Raw genomic sequence first — 21,232 nt, forward strand, 5'->3', positions numbered from 1 at the left:
CAAATTATATTATATATAGGACAATATAAATGTTATTCTCCTTCATTATTTGATGGCATGAGAAAAAAAAAAAAACAAGAAGGCCCCACACCACACCCACCTTCTATAAGTGTTGTCAACCATGCAGTGTACAAGAAATGGGAAACATCAGCAATCATTCGAACAAGTCGGAAGCCGTTGAAAATCAAAACTCTCCGACAATTTTCCTTCTGTTCATCTGTTTCCTCCCCCTTTTTTCTTCTGTTAATTCGATCCACGATGAATTCCACGCATTCCCAATAATCCCATCTCGATTCGCGGTCCCGTTTCCCAGATCTATCTGATTCTTTTCAGGTCCTCGTCTCCACATTATTCTTGATGATCATTCCATTCTATGATCACGTTATCGGGTTTTGATTTGATTAGCTAATCGATTGAGGGTTTTCTCCCGTTTCTGTAAAGATTTTATCTTTTTTTAATCTGTGGTGAATTCAAAGGGCTGAGAAAAATAAAATAATGGGTGTAATGTCGAAGCAAGTTATGCCCGTTTGTGACAGTCTATGTACTTGTTGCCCTGCAATGCGGCCGAGATCGCGGCACCCTGTCAAGCGTTATAAGAAATTGTTGGCAGAAATTTTCCCGCGGAATATGGTTAGTTTTGTTTCATTTGATGTTTTGATTTGGTTTTTACTGATCAAGTTTCCTTCAAGAAAAAGGTGAAAAATTTTATGTTATTTTCTTGTCATCGAGTTATGTTATTCAAATGATTTGAGGTATAGGATGCTTGATTTCTTAACGTCATCAGAGGAAATATTGATTTGTTCTGCTAATATGTTAAGGGTACGTTGTCCATTTGCGTTCTTTCTCGATTTTAAATGTTTGTGTAATGTCACACTGGACTAGTTCTCACAAATTATTTGTTTTTTAACTTTTGAATCATAATAACGTTATGTCAGTTTGAAGTTCAAATTTATCTTGAATAGATCCTTGAATGGTAAATTTAAAAAAAAAAAAAAAAAGATGACCTGGCACCATTTAAAGGACACTTACATTGAGACAGATGTAATATTTGATTTCAACTTTGTTACATTTTGCCTCGAGGACACTATTAGTTTGTGGTATTCATGTGCGAACTAGGGGTTAGCATGTTAGGACTAATGCTGTTGTAAATTGAGCTTGCAAATTTCAAATTTATCTAATCATCTGACTGATTTGCTCCCTTATCTTTTACAGGAGGAAGAACCTAATGACCGTAAAATCGGTAAATTGTGTGAATATGCTTCAAAAAACCCCTTACGTGTGCCCAAGGTTAGGTTGCTTTGATCATATGCTCAGAGTACAACTGGTCGGTTCCCACTTCGCAGTGTACTGAGTGTGCATGAATTTTTAACATTGTGTCATGGCAATCTCATACCTTTTTCCCCTTGCTGAAAAAATTGGATGTGTATGTTGAACTAATTATGCAATATGTCATATATCTGCAAATTGTTTCCTTCCTGATCGTGTTTCCATTTTCCTGCTTTTGGTTCTTTTGTCTCACATGTATCCTTGTTCTTGCATTGCTGGGAATACTTCTTACCCTTTTTATTTTCATTAAATACTTATATTGCAATAGAGCTTGCATTGTCAGTGTCCTCTTCATCCCGATTTACCTTATAATATACTCAGCCATCTTCATTTTAGAATTTTCATTCTGCTTTTTTTGCAAACAATATATGTCAAAATTCTATCCTTTTTAGGAGATGATGCATAACTGTCTATTGATGGTCTTCTTCTAGGCAATCTTTTTGTCAAGACTAGTTAAAGACTTCATTTGGATTTCCCTGCAACTTGAATAGTTTGATGTAGGTGTGGTTTCCACGTCTTTGGGTAAATTATTACTAAATGCGCATTTAGAAAATATAGGCCATTCTATATACTGTTTTGCCAGCCACTCACAAGGAGAAGTCCACGCAATTTGGTACGTTTTTCAAGCCAACTCTTTCAGGGCAGAGAAATATTTCTCTAAACTCCATTTTTTCTGTATTTTGGAGGATATCAACTGATATCTGGAAGGTGCTCAGTGCTCAATCCATAGCCCCTTTGTTGCAAAACATCATGATCTAAGAACGCTGACTGTTTTTGAAAAAATGCCTGCTGATCTTTGATACATGGATCAGTCCATATAAGGCTTAGTCCTTGTATCTCAAATTTAAAGTCTTATTGGTTATTGTCTCACCAGAATAATTATATTCATGGTTTGAAGTACAGACATTTTTGTTTGGGTTCATATATGCATATCTAGCTGAACTACCTGTATCATGTTTAGGTTCCTATTAACCAGAGCGCCTTAAATTTGACGTACTTTTGAGTTGTAAATTTTATTATCATTTGCTGGTTGTTTTTATCTAGTTGGAGCAGACTTTGCGAAAAATGGGTAATGACAGCTTGTGGTTTTATAACAGATTACAACTTTTCTTGAGCAAAGGTGTTATCGAGAGCTGAGAAATGAAAATCTCAAGTCTGTGAAAGTTGTCGTTTGTGTCTATCGAAAGCTGCTGATGTCTTGCAAACAGCAAATGTGAGTTCCTTTATCTTTTTTCTTTAGTTAAAAGTTACTACTCAGTGCTCTTATTTTTTGGTTGCTTTTGTTACATTGATATTTGTACATTTTTGTACCTCAATATTGGAATTCTAAATTTGCATGTGAATGCATATCATAAATCTTATATTTCTAATATGTGAAACTGCAAGAGACTTTTCTTAGTTTCTGTACTTTTGACTCTGCATTACCTTAAATGCTAGTAAGATGTTTCTAATTTATAAGTTGCATGCACTTGCATAAAAATTTTCAATAACTCTACAGAATTAATTTTCCAGCATATTTATTTTCATGGCTCGGAAAATTGAGAGATTCTGTATCCACAATTGGGCACAGGCTAGTCTTGCAGCTGGTAATGTCACCGGAACTATGTTTAATTATGATAATTATTACAAAGGAAATTTCTGGAACGAGATTGTTGGTGGAAGAATTTTAAGTGGTCTCTCTTGTGAGAAATTTGGAAAGAGTAACTATAGGTTTATTAAAGAGAGTTAGCATCTAACTAGGCGAAACAAGGTATCTGACTTATATCTAAATTTGATTGTGAAATTAACGAAGATCAGTCTAAGTGAATCTTCCAGATGTCATTAGCATTAGCAATCTTCTGGCATTTATGATCATCAAGAACCCTTTTAGTTGTTATGCAGCAAGTTTTATTCATGATGTTATGATTTCGCTTCACTGTATATCATGAGAATTACATGGCAGGCCATTGTTTGCTGGTAGCTTTCTCAGCATAATACACATCTTACTGGATCAAACGAGGCACGATGAGATGCGAATTAATGGTTGCCGGGCACTTTTTGACTTTGTAAATAACCAGGTGTGGTTCCTCTTCCAGCGACTTAATCTTTGGGAAATGACAAAAAAGCAGAAAAAGGGAAAAATAAACAAGAAAAAAGTGATAGTGAAAATATAAGTTAACAATATAATGTAGAAAGTTGCAAGGACTTGATGGTTTTTTGTTATTAAGTCCTTGAACAGGAACCAAACAACAAAAAAGAAACTTTTCGATCAACTGTGTCCATTCCTTGGTTTACTTGAAATGACAAGGATCTCTAATTCTTTATGGTAACATTCTTAACGCTCCTTTCTAGGCTTATGTGATCTTATTGTTTTAGAGGGACGGTACCTATATGTTCAACTTGGAGGGTTTGATTCCAAAACTCTGTCTTCTAGCTCAAGAGATGGGTAATGATGAAAGGATGCTGCAACTACGTTGTGCTGGCCTTCAAGCACTCTCTTCTATGGTAAGCTTCATCATATGTATAACTTTTATATTTCAAGCAGCAAAGAAATACCTTTTATAAACAACATGAAAAATTCAAGGTATCTTTCCCTTTCCCATCAACCACTCGAGGCCTTTGCTTTTGAGCAGCTAATCTTTTGCATGGTTCTGTTTCTGTCTCTTTAGAATTGACAAGTGAGATTTTGTACGCCTTTACAATCTTGATAGAAAGCAGTGGTAAAGAATTGGCGTCGGTTTCATTATTTACTTTTTAAATTCAAATTTTGAGAAGGAAATTGAGTAGTATATAAATAGGGATTTGTTCTGTGGGCACCGCAAGGGGAAAATGGAGAAGTCCAAAAGTGCATTGGTGCATTACTCTCATTGTTATTTTATGAAGATTTGGGGGTGTAAGGACATCATTCATTAAATCAGAATAAAATGATAAATATGCTGAGTCATTTTACTAATTCCCCTATTTTGTTACCCCTGCAAACAGATGATTATTCTTGGGCAAGAATCAAGCTAGATACAACCATATAGAAATAAGGTGCGGACTAACAACAACAAACTTAAAGGATATAACTGTTTCCTAAGGTGTCTATATTTTCCCTCGATCTTGGCCGTGGATAATCATGCAAGGCATCGTCCTCCAGCAATGTCTTTATAAGGATATTGGCAGTCTGGTTATTTGATGTGTAAACAATCTTGATAATCCCACAATCCGTTTCCTTCTCGACGTGTTGACAGTAGACACCCCCACATTAGCAAGTCAAGAGCTTTACCTAAAGCACAAGTGCATGCCAGGCCTGTGCTTAATTGAAGCACTAACCTAGATGTTGGCTTAAGAACACTAGGTGCATGCCTTCAATAATTGTGCTCGTGAGATTTTCTTGCATACAACATGATACTTGCCTAGTTCCATATTTTGTTTCATAGAAAATTGAAGACTTTAGAAACTTGCATTCGAAGAAATTAATGGCATTTCTATCTCTTGGTGAATGCTTTTTTCTTCTCGGTATATGCTTGAATTGATAGATCTGATTTTTTTTTCTTTCCTGTTATTTTCTCACTCTGCTTTCTGCTAATTAGAGTTTAGTTGCATTTTGCTCTGACAAATTCTCCTCAATCTTTCGACTGACAGATCTGGTTCATGGGTGAATTTTGTTATATCTCAACCGACTTTGACAATGTGAGTATTTTTTGATAGTTTATTTATTGCTGGTGGTTTTGGCACTCCCTTGAAAGTTCAAAGTTGGATGCCTTTTTATATTTGAACTAGTTTGGCATATTCCTTTTTACTGCGACCTTTTCAATTGGTACATTGTAGGAAATTATTGCATCAATTGGGACTTGTAGTATCACTTTGTATCATACTATTTTGTGAATCAATTGCCACATCTTTAACTCACGTTGATTACTATGATATCATGCATTTGTTTATTTGTTCTTTTTGCTCTCGAAGACGTTACAAGTGTCACTAAGATTAGCTATATACAACAGCATCATGGGATTGGTGAATTTTTGTTAATGCTTGACAGTACTTACATTTGACTTGATCTTTTAAAGTTTGTAACTCTTTCCAAATTGTTGGCACGCGTGCTCATGTACAAATTTCTTTATGATAGAAGATTTGAAAAATACAACAGCTCATGTTCTTCTTTTCTATTAGTATTTGCACATCCTTTGCCCCTTTTTGCTGCCGGGTATTCTTTTAATTTGGCACCTTTTAAATGTCCATGCTCTTTCTGGAAGTTTGCTAATAATTTTCCTTCTCATCTGAAGGTCTTTGACTACTTTTATGCTCAATTATTACTCTTATTTTCAAAAGATCAGGTTGTGTCTGCTGTCCTGGAAAATTGTCAAGACCCTTCCGAGGAGTCCAATAATTCGAATAACGGTAGCCAGAATATGCAGAATAGGGATCAACAAGTGCTTAATGTTGAAAACCAGATGTTTCTGTCATCAGATATCATGAAAAGAGCAGTTTCTTGGAGGAGGATTGTCAATGAAAAAGACTACTATACCTTGTAATACCTCTTTCCAAGGTGTTTGTAATGAATTTATTCTTAACCCAGCTACTTCAATCTTCTTGTCACCATGATCGATTACTTTATTGGAAACAGAGCAGATAGTGGAAACCCTAAATTCTGGACAAGAGTCTGCTTGCATAACATGGCGAAGTTAGCCAGAGAGGCTACGACTGTACGGCGTGTTCTAGAGGCATTATTCCGCTATTTCGATCAAGGGAATCTCTGGTCTCCTGATCATGGGCTTGCTCTTTCAGTATTGCTGGACATGCAATCGATAATGGAGAAATCAGGTTTTTTCTCCCCCTTCTCTAGTATAGTAAATTTGAGTTATAAACTGAGGCCAAATCAGCCTTTTGTAATCATTGGGATCTTCTGTGTATTTAATTACTCTGGTTACCGTGAATGCAGATTATAACACTCATTTCTTGCTCTCTACCGTAATCAAGCATCTTGATCACAAGAATGTTCTGAGAATACCTCATATGCAGATAGATATTGTGCAGCTTGCGACCTCTCTGGCTCAAGCAACAAAGGCTCAGCCATCTGTGACAATTATTGGTGCATTTAGTGATATGATGAGACATCTGAGGAAAAGTATTCACTGCTCTCTTGATGACTCGGACCTTGGAGAAGAAGTAATTCAATGGAATAGGAAGCTCTATGCAGTCGTCAATGAGTGCCTCATTCAAATGTCTCGCAAGGTTACCTTTTTATTTCTAATTCATTACGGATAGATTTAACCAGCATCGGGAGCTAACTATTTGCAAATCAAAGCTTAATGTTGCTTACGTTACGTGCGATGCCTAATGCCTGTAGTAGACTCTGGTTTAGTTACGTTCTAACTTCTAAGAGGTTTTTGGATATTGTTACCAAATATATGATAGGTCGGAGATGCTGGACCCATCCTGGATTTAATGTCAATGATGTTGGAGAGCATTTCAAATATAACAGTCATGGCTAGAAACACAATTGGTGCTGTCTACCGCACCGCTCAGATTGCTGCTTTCTTACCAAATATATTATACCAAAATAAGGCATGTTTGGTATATGTTTAAAATATGATATGTTCTAGTATATTGTTTGAGTGTTTCTTGTAAATCTTCCTTAGATATATCTTTTATTATTATAGGCTTTCCCTGAGGCTTTGTTCCATCAAATACTTCTAGCAATGGTGTCTCAAGACCATGAAATAAGGCTTGGAGCTCATCGTGTATTTACAGTTGTACTTGTTCCATCATCTGTTTGCCCTTTTACTGCCTCCAAATGTTCTGTTAAACCTGTTGATTTACAGAGGACACTATCTAGATCCGTTTCCACCTTTTCCTCTTCAGCAGCTCTCTTTGAAAAGATGAGAAAAGAACACACTACCTCGCGGACTGTTATAGAACAAGCGGATGAAAATTTGCTAGATACAGATAAAAATATCAAAAATCAGTCCATGCTTGCGCGTCTGACATCCAGCTATAGTCGAAGCATAAGTGTCAAAAGGCAATCAGTTCCACCAACCATGGCTAATCTGGATACAGAACCGGTATTTTGCTTTAATGCTATTTGAACATCCTCAAAGAACACTTACAAAACTGTTTGTTGGGCATCTGTCATAACATTATGTGTTTTATGCAGAATGGAATATCTCTGAAGTTGAAAACCAGACAAATCAGCCTTTTGCTTTCTTCAATCTGGGTGCAGGCACAATCTCACTTGAACTCCCCTGCAAACTATGAAGCAATCGCTCATACTTACAGCTTGGTGATGTTATTTTCACAAAACAAGGTAATACTGTGATTTTATAACCACAGTTTGTTGGTGTCTAATGTGCAATGTCTTTCTCTTTTCTGTATGCTCAATAGGAGCAAGGAAGTTTAAGGTCATTTTCATTCTTTTTTTTTTTTTTGAAATACTTTTTAATTCTCTTTTCTGCTATTCGAAAAAATTGAGTAAGCAGACAAATGACACAAATTTGTCAGTAAACAAAAAATTAAAAAGGAAACAAAATTGCATTAGGAATTGATATACAAATTAGAGGCGGTTCGGAGATATTGTAGCTTGGAAGATTGAGATGTATGTGCTAAAGGTTTGAAATATGGACCTTTTTCCTTCATAAAATTAAAAGTCATCTGTCTATATGTATTGCGTTAAAACTTATTTGTTCTTACCAATTCATACTATGTTGAGCTGACACCCTACTAATTAGAAGTTATCCTTGCATTTCACTTGCACCTTTTTCATGGATGTTCCTTTATGCTCCCACGAAATGTTGTTCACTTTGTTTCTTTGCTTTATGCATTTTAACTGAATAAACTAAACAAAATGATTCATGCCCCATTGTCATGATTCATGGATATTTCCTGACCATCTCTTTGCACATTTTCAGAAGTCTGGTCATGAGATTCTCATTCGAAGTTTTCAACTTGCGTTTTCCCTAAGGAGCATATCTCTTCAAGGAGGTAGATTCCTATCAATGAATTTGAACTGTGGCATGTTTCTGTCCTTGCTAATTGGAAGTTTGTTGAGCATTTGAAGGAAGTTAACTAAATAAATCCAATTTCACAAATCGAAACCCCAATAGTACTTGTCACACAAAATATTTTGGGTGCAATGCTAGAGACATGTTCCTTTCAATTGATCAATGCCCTTTTTAATGGTCCAACCTCTATCGGAAATGATATGGCCCACCTAACATGTGAGATCTGCACAATGTCCTTGACTATGTCTTTGCGATGAAATAATGAAGATACTATGCATGGAATGGTGTCTAATTCGGATGTTTTTGTTCTATATATATATATATATATATATATATATATATATAATATGTGGAATATGATCCTCGTAGTACATATATGAATGATGTGAATGAAAGATATCATTAGGACATTGGGTGATGTGCTGTGTTTCAGTTTAAAGTGCAGCATGACACTAAATCGAATAACCGTTGATTTGAGATTTTTGGAGTTCACTTCCCCCTATATGTGGATTAATGATTTGCTGATGAATAATCACATGAATGGTTTTTCTTGCACTTCTAGGCCCACTTCAACCATCACGTCGTAGGTCTCTTTTCACTTTGGCTACTTCAATGATCCTCTTTTTATCGGAAGCGTACAATTTTCGTTCTCTTGTTACATCTGCCAAGGCGGCATTGACTGATAAAACGGTAGGTGAACTGACATTGATTTGTGACCTGTTTTCAGCAGCAGGCTTTTGATCATCTTCAGTTTGGCCATGCGGTTTCCCAAAGTCTAAAGTGTAACGTGTGCTATGTTTAATAAACCACTTCCACAGGTTGATCCTTTTCTCCAGTTGGTTGATGACTGTAAGTTGCAGGCGGCAGATGGTAATACAGAAGTAAACCATATGAGGAAAGTTTATGGATCAAAAGAAGATGAAGATGATGCTATGAAGTCACTCGCAGCCATAGAAATTAATGAGGACCAATCCACAGAATTTTTCGCTTCCATGATAGTGGAGAATTTGGGGAATCTATCCAGTGTATACATCTTATGATTCTGTTCTCTTCTGTAGTAGAACCATTGCCAGTAGTTACTCAATCCACATCTAATTCTCGAGATTTTTGTGTAGGCCGAATCATCCATTATTAAGGAGAAATTGCTTAAAGATTTTCTTCCTGATGATGTATGCCCTTTGGGAGCTCAGCTAGTCACTGAAACTCCTGGGCAAACATATCAATTTGGTTTAAAAAAATCTTCTCCAGAGGTATACTAATCAAGTGCTTGATTCATTTTCTTCCTTAAAACTTACATCTCTTTGCTTGTGCCGACTGCAGGTCAAAGATCCAATATTGCTCATAAATGATGACTTTCCAACTGATTCATTTGAAAGCCAAACAGATATTTTCTCCCCTTTGACATTGGAAAGTCCCAGCCTCCTAAGTGTCAACCAATTTATAGATATGGTATGTTATATAATTGTAATGTTATATCTTCTGGTTTCAATGGTTTGCCTTGCATCAAGAAATTTCATTCGTTGAAAGACCAGCCACATCACAGTCATATTTCTTATATGGCTATGTGTTTTATTTTTGTTAACTATCAATTGAACTATATGTGTTTTTTGATTGGAAACAAGGCACGATAACTCCTTACAATTGAGAATCTTGAAAACTAATTGGCATACAAATAATTTACAATTTAGTATGCTTTTAGATCATTTTTGTTATTATCGTTTCCATGTAAGCTGTCTGCAGCCTTTGCATTAAACTAGACAGTTAACGATTATTGAAGATGTGATGCATGCCAGATTATTTCTCCACTATTGACTAGTTGGAAATTGATTTAACAATTGATTTATAAGTTTTCAACTCAAGCAATTTGAATTGTTTACTATTTTTTATTTGAAAAGAAACTATTTCACTCAGAAAGATATTCTCGGTGAAGGATGTGACGAACGGGTGCTTGCTTTTGTAATAACATAATGGAGAAAAGGATAATGATTTTTTTGTGCCTGTTGATACAACATTTTTGTGGCCAATTTTATTTTCATTCTGTTTTGTGTTTAAGTGGTTGCGACCCTCACTCATGCTGACAGCACTACTAAAATCATGGTACTAATGTTGGCTCAGGTGTCGGAGACAACGAAAGAGGTTGTGCGGCTTTCAGTCTCAACCCCTTCTGACCTGCCATTTAAGGATATGGCGGATCAGTGTGAATCTCTTCAAATGGCAAAGCAGCAAGTCATGTCCAATATCACGAATGCCCAGTTTTTTCAAGAGATCTCATCTACCTTCACTAATCAGGTCAACGCTCAGAGCACTTTATTAGATATCTCTCTGTGTTTATGTCGTGGTACATGTACTCCGTCTTGGTATTTGTCCAAACGAGTCAATCTGGAATATCCCATATTTATGCCATTTGGGTGCATTTCATTTCTGATAATCTTAAATTCTTAATTTACTTAAATTAAACATTATTATTTAATTATTAACTATGTTATGATTTTAAATTGATTTGTTCTCTTATGGATTTGTGTATCTTTAAAAGGGTCTATATTTTTATCATTTACGCGTCAACATTTCAAGTAAATATCAAGAACAAATAAATAACACATTTCCCCTAAGATTCTGTCAAACCACGAGTCTTTGCTGGAACTATCATCTGTGGACTTTGATATTCTTGTTTGTTACGAAATATATTAAATCCGTTTGTTATGTTTCACTGTTCAGTGTGTTTCTGTCAGTATAGTTTACTGCAGGAGTACATGAAATTATATAACTGCACATAGTATAGTGATTCATTTTGCCATTTTTGTTTCAGGCATCTTCTTCTGCAATTGTTGCTATGCCTTGCTCTGCTGAATTTCAGCATCATCTCGACTTCCTTCCTCTACCGGCTTCAAGTCCATATGATAACTTCTTGAAAGCAGCTGGAAGCTGATATGCTTCGATTTGGTTAGCTTACATTCTTGCGGAGTTAGTTGCGGAGAAGAGATATTTTTGTTTTGGAAAGATGGATACAATTTCAGTGTGAATATTCATCAAGTTCTTTTACGAGTTCATTATTATTTTTAAACTACACGGAGTTTGAAGAGTGAAATAATAATAATAAAATAAATAGCTGAGAAAAAAAATACTATACGAAGTTAGTTTTGTCTGTTGGCTTCCGCGATTTGCTGACATACTTTTGTTGAATCACAATGTGTAAACGTGTTTCTTTTTTGGCGAGCTTTGTTGTAATATAATTTTTTTTTTTTAATCTTATTAGAATTTGATTAGATAAAATCTCATTTGACGCAAACACGTCACTTTCATGTCATTTTTGTGGTATCGATAACAACACGAGTAAAACTCATAATTATAATGTTTGAAAAGTTCGTATAAATTGGTCAAAAACAAAAAGTTCATATCTATCTCTTCATTTTGGCTTTCAAAAGTTGAGTCCAGAAGGCAAAGAAAGTTGTGCCACGCGTAACTCCAGTACGTTTGGATATGAAAATGGCAAAAAATGTCGTTTTTCTAAATTTTGTCTTTGAAACTAACAACATATTTTTGAGTTACGGGCATTTTATTATAATAATAATAATAATTAGATTTCGAACACGAGTATCGAAACATTTTAACCATTTTATCTCTATTCAATATTTCAGGTCAAATGACGAAAAGAAACAAGTTAATTTCACCTTTTTTTTCCATTTGTATATTGTTTAAAATAAAACAAAATTTCATTGCACTGTGGAATGACAGGAGTGTGGATTTATGAAATTAAACCAGTTGCAGCCTCCAGAAACCTTTCTTATCTGTTTATACCAAAAATCATGTTCCCTGATGTTATAGCAAATTTAAGCATTTCTAGTAGATAATTAAGATTACAATACAAATACATACCTTCATTTTTGGCCATATTAATTAAGCAAGAAATTTACATGAAAATAGCCTATGATTAATTAGCAGACAAGATCCAAAAAGACTAGAAAGAAAGAGGTAGAAATTACAAGTAGCTTTATAAGACATATATATTTATTTACCAAGGTTGGCTGGGCATGGACATCCACACACAGTAAGCACAAACAATCTTCTGCGACATATACACATACACTGCAAAAGAAAGGCTCATCAAAGTCACATCTTTCCAATCACCTTTTTGCTTTGGCCTCATATTATCTGTCAATCCCTCTCCGAATTTCTTCATACCAACAAAAGTCAGCTGAAGAATACCCTTTTCTTGTATCTTTTCCTTGTTCCTTTTCTGGGCATTAAAGGGCTCGGTGGGATCACAACAAGATGTTACTGGTTTTCTTGATTTTTTTGTGGGAATTAATAGACACGGGTTGTGCTTGAAGAGGCTTAAATGGCCGATTGTATAGGCTGCCATATGGAATATAGGAAAGGGGTTTTGCTTATGCTTGGAGAAAAAACTTGAAATAATTCAAGATAAATGGATATGATGGGAATGTGTGAAGGGATGAAGATGGCTTTGAATCTTAAGAAGAAAAGTTTAAGTCGTGGGCCATTCATCGCCCTTTTGGACAAAATAATGTTCATATTTTTTTCTTTCTTTTTTTTTTGTTTTTTTTCCTATTTACAAAACCATGATATTTACAATTCTACAGCCAAAACATGTGGTAAAAAAAAAAAAAACAAACAAACAAACAAGTTACAATGAATAGATATATTATGGTTGTAAATACGGAGGTGAGCGATGGTAGAAGACGACTGACTTACTAGCTAATCACGTGAAAAACACACTTACATGTGAAATCTTGTCGATGATAAATAATACTCACCTGTTAACCCTTCAACGCTGAAGTCAACTATCAAAATATACAGGTCATCCACTGTCATTTGGGCACACGTCAATTGGGCCGACTAGTTTCTACTGGGATCAAAGAACAAATTAAAGTATATTTAGCTATTCCCCTTCATGTATGAAAACACCTTATTTATTCATGCACAATATATTCGTTTTTTTATATTATAATGTATATATATTATTTTTATTAATTAATAAAGTTTGTGGTGTTATGTTTAGTGCGGGGTTTTTTTAACACAAAAAAATTGTTATTATATAGAGATCGTTTGGACAAGTACTTTAAAATCGTTTTTAATGTTTTACAAGTTTTTTTTTTTAAAAAAACTAAATATTTGTATGTTTGGACAAGATTTTAGTAAAATATTTTTGAAAAATATTTTCAAAAAAATTGTTATTCAAATATAATTTTTAAGAACAATTGAGATTTGTTTTTTTAAAATATTTTTAGAATTGAAAACAATAAGATAGAACGAAACATACTATTTTTTAATTGTATAATTATTTTAATAGAATAGTTGTTCAAATGTGTATTTAGTCTTAAAATAATATTTATAATATTTTATAAAAAAAAAAAAAACTCTTTTATAAAAGAGTATGTCTTTTGTGATACGGTCTTACGTATCTTTATTCGTAAGACATATTAACTATGTTCATATTTAAAATAAAAAAATTAATATTTTTTTACATAAAAAGTAATACTTTTTCACTAGTGACTCAAATATAATATATATCTCAAAAAATTAATCATTGAAACCATCTATAAGCTTTTGTATTTATAAACACTTTCATAATACTTTTCCAAACTGTGAAGGGAAGTTTTGAAATACCTATAAAGCAAGATCTTTTGCTGTATGTAACATGTATTTTCAAAAACTATCAAAATCAATGCGCGATGCGTCAAGAATTAATAGTGATGTTTGAAGAGATCAAAACTTGCCAATTTATATTTGAATATTCAAGCACACGCTCTAGTTCTATGTCTAATCATGTAGGATACTAGGATGGGCTCGCTTTAATGATATATTCATCTATTACTAAAAAAAATATTCAAGCACATTTTCTAAATAAAATAAAGATTTTTCTCCCACTCAAAAGTAAAAAATTAAAGCGTATTTGAATATTTGATAATTACATTAGTGCAACTATATATTAAAACCATATATATATATATCGCTTAATGATGATGGGTCTTAATTAATATAAATTACTTGCATACATTAAATGGCAGCACAGAGCTAACAAGCTCTACAGATATACCATCCAAACCAAATTGATAACATATTTCTTCAGTGAATAATAATTAATCGTTTACTATTTTTAGGTTTAGAGGCCAATTTTCTCTAAACCACATGAAATTAAAGCATTTCCAACAAGATCTCCAAGTGTAAAACCTGCAACAGAAAATAGGCCGGCCCTTGAGCCTCAACTTTAATCTCCAACTAAAATTATTAGAGTTTCAAAATTTTAAAATATCATTCAGAATATGAATATATGAGTAATATTATTTCTCTTGTACGTTCCTAATTAAGCTCGTTTCTTTGTGCCAAAAAAACTTCAAATAATATTTGTGTGAATAGATTAGATTGTGCATCATACCGAACAGCAATCCCATTGCAGGACAGAACATTGCTGGAATCCAAGCGACAACCAAAGGCAAAGCGAACGCTCCAATCCAACTACCAATGGAACCAAAAATAAACGCCACAAATGCAAGCAAATATGAAGGATACAATGCACGCAACAGTGGTGCCAACTACTGTTTTCCCAAGAATCCACTCTCTTTCCCATGTATCCTTCACTACTGAATCCGACACAAAGAACCCAAAGATATGCACGCCAACTTGAACAAGCCATGATGCCAAAGCTCCAATAGCATTCCCTGTCATCAACAACAAAAAAACAGTACTCTAAACAAGCTAGCATTCGTCAAGATCCAACAAATCAAAAGCCAAATTACCTAGAAATGTCTTTTTGAAAGCCTTGAAAATGAAGCTAAAACCCGACGCCGCTCCCTTAACAGCCATGCGAGTGACTGAGGCCCCAACATCTGTTAATGTTATAACATATTATCTATAACATGAGTAGGGAGACCACCTCGGACCAGTTTCCAAGCTACACGCGGTGAAAAGCAAAGAACCGCGAGTCTTTCGAGCACGCGCGTGGTCGTAACCCACACAACCTGCAGAATCGACGCTTCTCAAGTATCAGTCAGTCAGCTTTTTCTTCGCAAAATTTAAAAAATTTGTGAAAGCTGAAAAGCCGTTAAGTAAGTACTTCTCTCCCAAAAAATTAGCTGGCTATAAAGTCAATGAGCTGGTAGCTGAGCGGTACTCATCAGGTGGACTACTTCCAAGTTCCAAGTCAGTCGTCTCATGAGGTGTGTGTATATGTATATATAAATATAATACATACCGCATGGAAGACATATATACGTGAGATTGTCTCGTGAGAAACCTATTCAAAGAATAGTATTGGTATGATTCAAATTTTTATCATAAACTGATCAACTAATTATCTGATTTTGCTCACTCCTAACACAAGTTATATGACGACTTCCAATTTTAATACAACGTTTTCAAATTAAAGTATTGCTTTTGTTATTGATTTAAAATTCAATTGGCGCGCGCCATTATAATTATCATACCACGCGATTATCAACAAAGAATTAAATAAAGAAGAAAATCTCTGCAAAATATATGGAAAACTTTTTCTTTATTATTACTTAAACATGAAAATATCAAAATGCACTTCTTCTTCTTCTTCTTTTTTTTGTTACCACGTACGACACCCTTTATCAACTTAACATAAAATCGATTAACTTTTGACGCATAAATTAACTAAAATTAAACTTGGTTCCAAGGACGAAGTCAGTGGTTGTATCCGCTCCTGTCCATTTTCTAGTGCCATAGCCTTCGAATTTACAATAACTATTATTTCTCTAAATAATTTACCAACATCTTCACTCACCCGGTAAAAAGTCATTTTAACTCCAGTTTGTTGTTCCATGTTCGGAATAATTATTTTAAAAACATTTTTACTTTTTTTTTTATAATAGATGAGTAACACGAGAATCTCATTATCAGTTTTCTAAAAAGTGATCCAAGGGTGCTATGAAATCTTCATATGATCATCATTATAATAGAGTAGACTGACCAAATATTATATTATATATATTAAATAGTCAAGTTATTTATAAGGTCAACGATGCAGCTGGTCGTTACGGTTAAGTCGATGCCACCCACAGTGGCGTGCATGGCGGGATTTTGATTGGTTAAAATCAATGGACCCCACATGGAATCCACTAATTTTATCCAATCATGGGGTTACACGTCGCCCGCAAGATAGTACCCTGCGGGCGGCATGAACAAAACCGAGCGTTACATATTAATTGCGTCCAAGTATTTGAAGTCATGATCTGCAGAGTTGAAATTTCACCATATATAGTAGCTAGCGACCAGATCATATGTATTTGATAAAAACTCATACGAGATGATTTATGAGTTAATTTGATGAGACATATCTATTATTTGAGTTGTCAATTAAATAAAATATGATTTTGTAAATTTTGTTTTTACATTGATTTTTTTTTTAAGAAATCAGTTATTTTAATAATGTTTTAAAATACCAAAAAAAAACATAATATATATATATATATGCTTGAAATGGAAATGAAATTTGAATAATTAATTTAACGCGAATTTTAATTGACTAATTTGCTAGCTAGATCCTAATACAACGTTTATAACTTCGTTATCAATGGATTGATCGATCAACTAGCGCCATTATAATCAATATATCACGATTCAAGCGATTATCAACAATGAATGATATGACTAAAATAAAGAAATAGAAATACCAGAATATATGGAACTAGAAAAAATAATTCACAGTCACAAAACTCTATTCGTTTTTATTTGATCTTAATTAAACCCTCATTCTATAGTTTTCCTAATTAAGTAAATAACAATAAATAAAAAATGTATTATTTCTAACCTTGGTTACATCCCTTATATACATGCATATCTTGTTCATTTTAATGAATGAACAAAAAGGTCTCTTTTTATGGTTTCAAAACCAAAAAAACAAAAAAATGTCCCTTTTTAACGATCAATAAAAATATTTTAAGAACCTATTTGACTAATTAATTAATCATAACTAATAACTTAAATATAAGGTACTGGCAAAAAATAATGAATAACTTGTTGTGTGTCTGACTTGCTAGTATATTAATTTATATATATACTAGCGTATTTGTACACACTCTTTGTGTGTGACGAAAAAGTTGATTCTTTTTATTAAAATTAATTTAAAAAAAAATCTAATTAATTTATGAAAACAAAAAATTCGTGTTTTTTAGGTAAAAATATTAACCATAAGAAGTAGTTAAAAGATAATGAATTATATTAGTTAATTCCCACTGTTTTTTTCAAATAATTTAAAATTTAAAAAATATGGTGTCATACCAAGAGATCGTGTTAGTTTTTCTAAGACCTTCTTACTTAATAAATAGATATAGATGTATGTGTATTTTTTTTCTCTTGAAAGATATTTTTGAAATCAAAAGGTAATTTTTCACTAAAAAATTAAATTCAAGGCAAAACCTTGTGTGTTTATGTGGTCTATATTAATTACACAACATATAAAAAAAAACAAAAACAAATAACAACAAATGTGATAATAAAAATTTTATTACGTACGGCATCAATTAAGTAGTGCGCGCTACTCGAATAGAGAGAATAACATATATATATTTATATATAAAAGTTTTGATATCATGCACAACCACCATGAGCACTTACATGTGCAACAATTAAAACTAACGTGTTAGTTGTTGCTCATAATGATTGCTCATTATATCAAAACTATATACGTATATATATATCCACGGGACTCTAGCTAATCATGCATATATATATACATATATATATATATATATGTATATATATATATATATGTATGATGATAAATTAAACTCGATGGATTTATATGTAATTGTAGGTAGGTAGCTAGGTAGCGGGAGGAAACAACCTGCCGCGGCATGTGCACATCCAAACAGAGTCCTTATAACCAGGAGCCCCTACCCAATTATTAGGTGGCGGCGGCGGCGGCGGCGGCACCACTAATATTTTCTTACATGGATGGCATCTACGGCATTTTCTCCCACACTTTGGTGGTGACGATCCCGACATAAACCACTTGTACTTTTCTGCCTCTTTCTTCATCATCACATCTATGTTTTTCGAATACTCGTCGCTAAATGCAAAACAAACCCAAAACATGAACAACCAAACAACGTAAATATTTAGACGCTCCCTTTCGCGTCCCAACACCATTGCTAATTAATTATATTTTTTTTTCTTGTTTTGGTACGTACGTAGAACAAGCTAATTGCTTTTCGATTGCAATTATATTATTACAAATTAATTAAGTGCATGCTGTGATTAGGCCACCTTCAATGCAGAGTGATGAGCTTATATCAGCCAATAATCCAGCCGCCCAATTAAGACTCTGGAAATATACGTACCAAATATTAATTAAACATAATAATCATCAAATGATTTTACATTAAAATGAAAATATATATCTTAATTTACAATATGTCGCTTAGAGAGTGGTATGACATTTTTTTAAATTGTGTAAAATCTTATAAACTTTTCAATATTTAAATCAAATTAACATTTCATTTCTATAGTACTATACTATGCTCATGACTATGTATGTTATTAAGATTGAGGGGCATATAGTAATTAACTATTTTTTGTGTCTTGGTGAATTTTCAAAAATGCCAAAAAATACCTCTAACATATAATATTATTATAAAAGTGTTTCATTTTTCGCGATCCATTAACTTTTCAAAGTTAAGGTTTTATTACACTAACTTTTAATTTTTTTGATTATTTTAACCAAATTACTGACGTGACGAGTCATTGTTTTTCAAAACCACGTGATCATCATTTTTTGGTATCATATCATACATTACTTGTTGGTTTCGGAGTACTGTGCAAATCTGAGATGATTTTCCGGATGTTGTCTTGACTGATGTCGGGACAGGACTTGAGACAAGAACAGAAATTTGATCTGAGATTTTTAAGTCGAGGCTAGAGTTAAACTCTATGTCCTTAAGACAAATTTGCCTCACACACGGTGCTTATGGAATACGGCAATCGTCTCCCAAAATACAACGACTTCGTTTTGTAATAGGAGCACTCCAAATTACAAAACCCGGCGAACTTCGAAAATGCTTTTTGAACTTTCTGAAAAATGATGAACAACAATGATATGCAGCAATATGTTTTCAATATGCGTGTCTCTATTTGCCATTCAAACATATGAGATATTAATAAAGATAGAATGATCTTATATGAAAAGGTGCATTAATTCAAAATGAGACACTTCATCAAAAGATGTCAAGCAAGCATAACTACCCTGGCACAACTATTCAGTTGAATTGGGTTTTCCAATTTCCAATTTTAATTATAACCGAATTCAGATTTTAATTTGAATTCAAATTCAATTTACAAATTCTATTGAATTGATTCAAAGGGTAACGGTGGCATCATTTGCCACTTGCCACTTGCCATTTATTTTTCATTCAATAATATATATATATAATACATATTATAATATATATATATAATATTTTTCTATTCAATCTTTTACTCGATAAAATCCAAACAATTATTTGTGAACACTTTATTAATTTCTCATTCACCCTTAATTGGTAATCAAGAAATAATTTTATCAAAAATATTTTATCGATTCTAAATGGGTACACAATCCAAATTTCCAACAATCCCACACATGAATGAAAATTAATGCATGTATGAAATGCAGACACTTTAGAAAGTCCAAACGAAAGATTATTGCATCGAGAGAGGTAGCACTTGGCTTTGAACCTTTTGTAGTAGAATACCATCAGATTTACTATCTAGTTAGTGAATGTGATGTCTTGAACTATCCAGTCGTTTGTGTAAACCAAGACAATGGTATCAACACAATAATCTTTTTCACATCTTACTAGTTCTCATGGTTGTGTTCGTTTTAGCCATGGACACGTTCTTGGATTGATAAGTGTTTCATTGAAGCGACTCGTCTTCACACTTGCATAGGTGATCTCCTATAACGAGTATCCTACCATACCCAACTTTTCCAAGTATAGGAATCATTAAAATCATAAGCTTAACCTCACTACATGTGGTAAGCAGCACGTTTTTCACCCTAGGAATGAGAAGACAACTTTTTATAAAGCTTGTCTCAAGTGCTGTTACAACAACTCTCATAACATCGTTGTCCCATTGAACCAAGATCTTGGGATCTCCAGTCAGCAAGGTTGGGTTTCTGCTATGATCGTTTTATTTGTAGATTTTTAGTCACATTCCCCTTGATGAGCAGTTTACTTGATCTCTACTCAAACTTTTTGTCAACGGATCCGCTAAATTGTCTTTCGATTTTACATAATCGATGGAGATTACTCCATTAGAGATCAACTGTCTAATGGTATTATGTCTACGACGTATATGTTGTGACTTACCATTGTCCATGCTACTTTGTGCCCTTCCAATCGCTGATTGACTATCACAATGTATCATTACGGCAGGCACAGGTTTAGCCCAACACGGGATATCCTCTAAGAAATTTCTTAGCCATTCAGCCTCTTCAGCGGCTTTATCTAATGCTATAAACTCAGATTCCATTGTAGATCGAGCAATACACGTTTGATTTGTGGATTTCCATGTCACGGCTCCACCACCAATGACAAACACATATCCACTTATGGATTTGGAATCATTCGTATCCGAAATCCAGTTTGCATCACAATAGCCTTCCAACACTGCTGGATATCTCGCATAATGTAATCCATATTCTAAAGTATGTTTCAAATACTTAAGAACTCTCATCAATGCATTCCAATGCACATTACTTGGATTACTCGTAAATCTACTGAGTTTATTGACTGCACATGCAATATCCAAATGTGTACAGTTTGAAATATACATCAAACTTTCAATCACACGTGAATATTCCAGTTGTGATATGGGTTCACCATGAGTTTTTCCCAAATGCACGTTTAAATCAATTGGTGTTGCGACAGGAGTTAGAACATGAGCACCAAACTTTCTTAACACCGTCTCAACATAATGAGATT

The 21,232-nt window shown here is 33.7% G+C and overlaps 1 protein-coding gene across 2 annotated transcripts; it reads left to right on the top strand.

Annotated features, from left to right (window-relative positions):
- Positions 1-126: 126 nt before the first annotated feature.
- Positions 127-11,497, top strand: LOC140887887 (protein SEMI-ROLLED LEAF 2). 2 transcript variants are annotated; one of them, XM_073295465.1, is made up of 19 exons: positions 127-630; positions 1,213-1,287; positions 2,424-2,539; positions 3,269-3,383; positions 3,682-3,810; positions 4,933-4,980; positions 5,625-5,818; positions 5,915-6,111; positions 6,230-6,522; positions 6,706-6,855; positions 6,951-7,352; positions 7,445-7,594; positions 8,196-8,268; positions 8,851-8,978; positions 9,107-9,313; positions 9,404-9,538; positions 9,609-9,737; positions 10,404-10,577; positions 11,095-11,497. In XM_073295465.1, the coding sequence occupies exons 1-19, from the start codon at positions 496-498 to the stop codon at positions 11,212-11,214; spliced, it is 2,970 nt and encodes a 989-aa protein (XP_073151566.1). In that variant the 5' UTR covers positions 127-495; the 3' UTR covers positions 11,215-11,497. The 2 variants fall into 2 exon arrangements, with proteins under 2 accessions (XP_073151566.1, XP_073151567.1); XM_073295466.1 differs by lacking the exons at positions 127-630; positions 1,213-1,287; positions 2,424-2,539 and having other exon boundaries at positions 3,658-3,810.
- The last annotated feature ends 9,735 nt before the right edge of the window (positions 11,498-21,232 follow it).

Source organism: Henckelia pumila, chromosome 3 (assembly GCF_033568475.1).
Source record: "Henckelia pumila isolate YLH828 chromosome 3, ASM3356847v2, whole genome shotgun sequence".
NCBI classification, from domain to species: Eukaryota; Viridiplantae; Streptophyta; class Magnoliopsida; order Lamiales; family Gesneriaceae; genus Henckelia; species Henckelia pumila.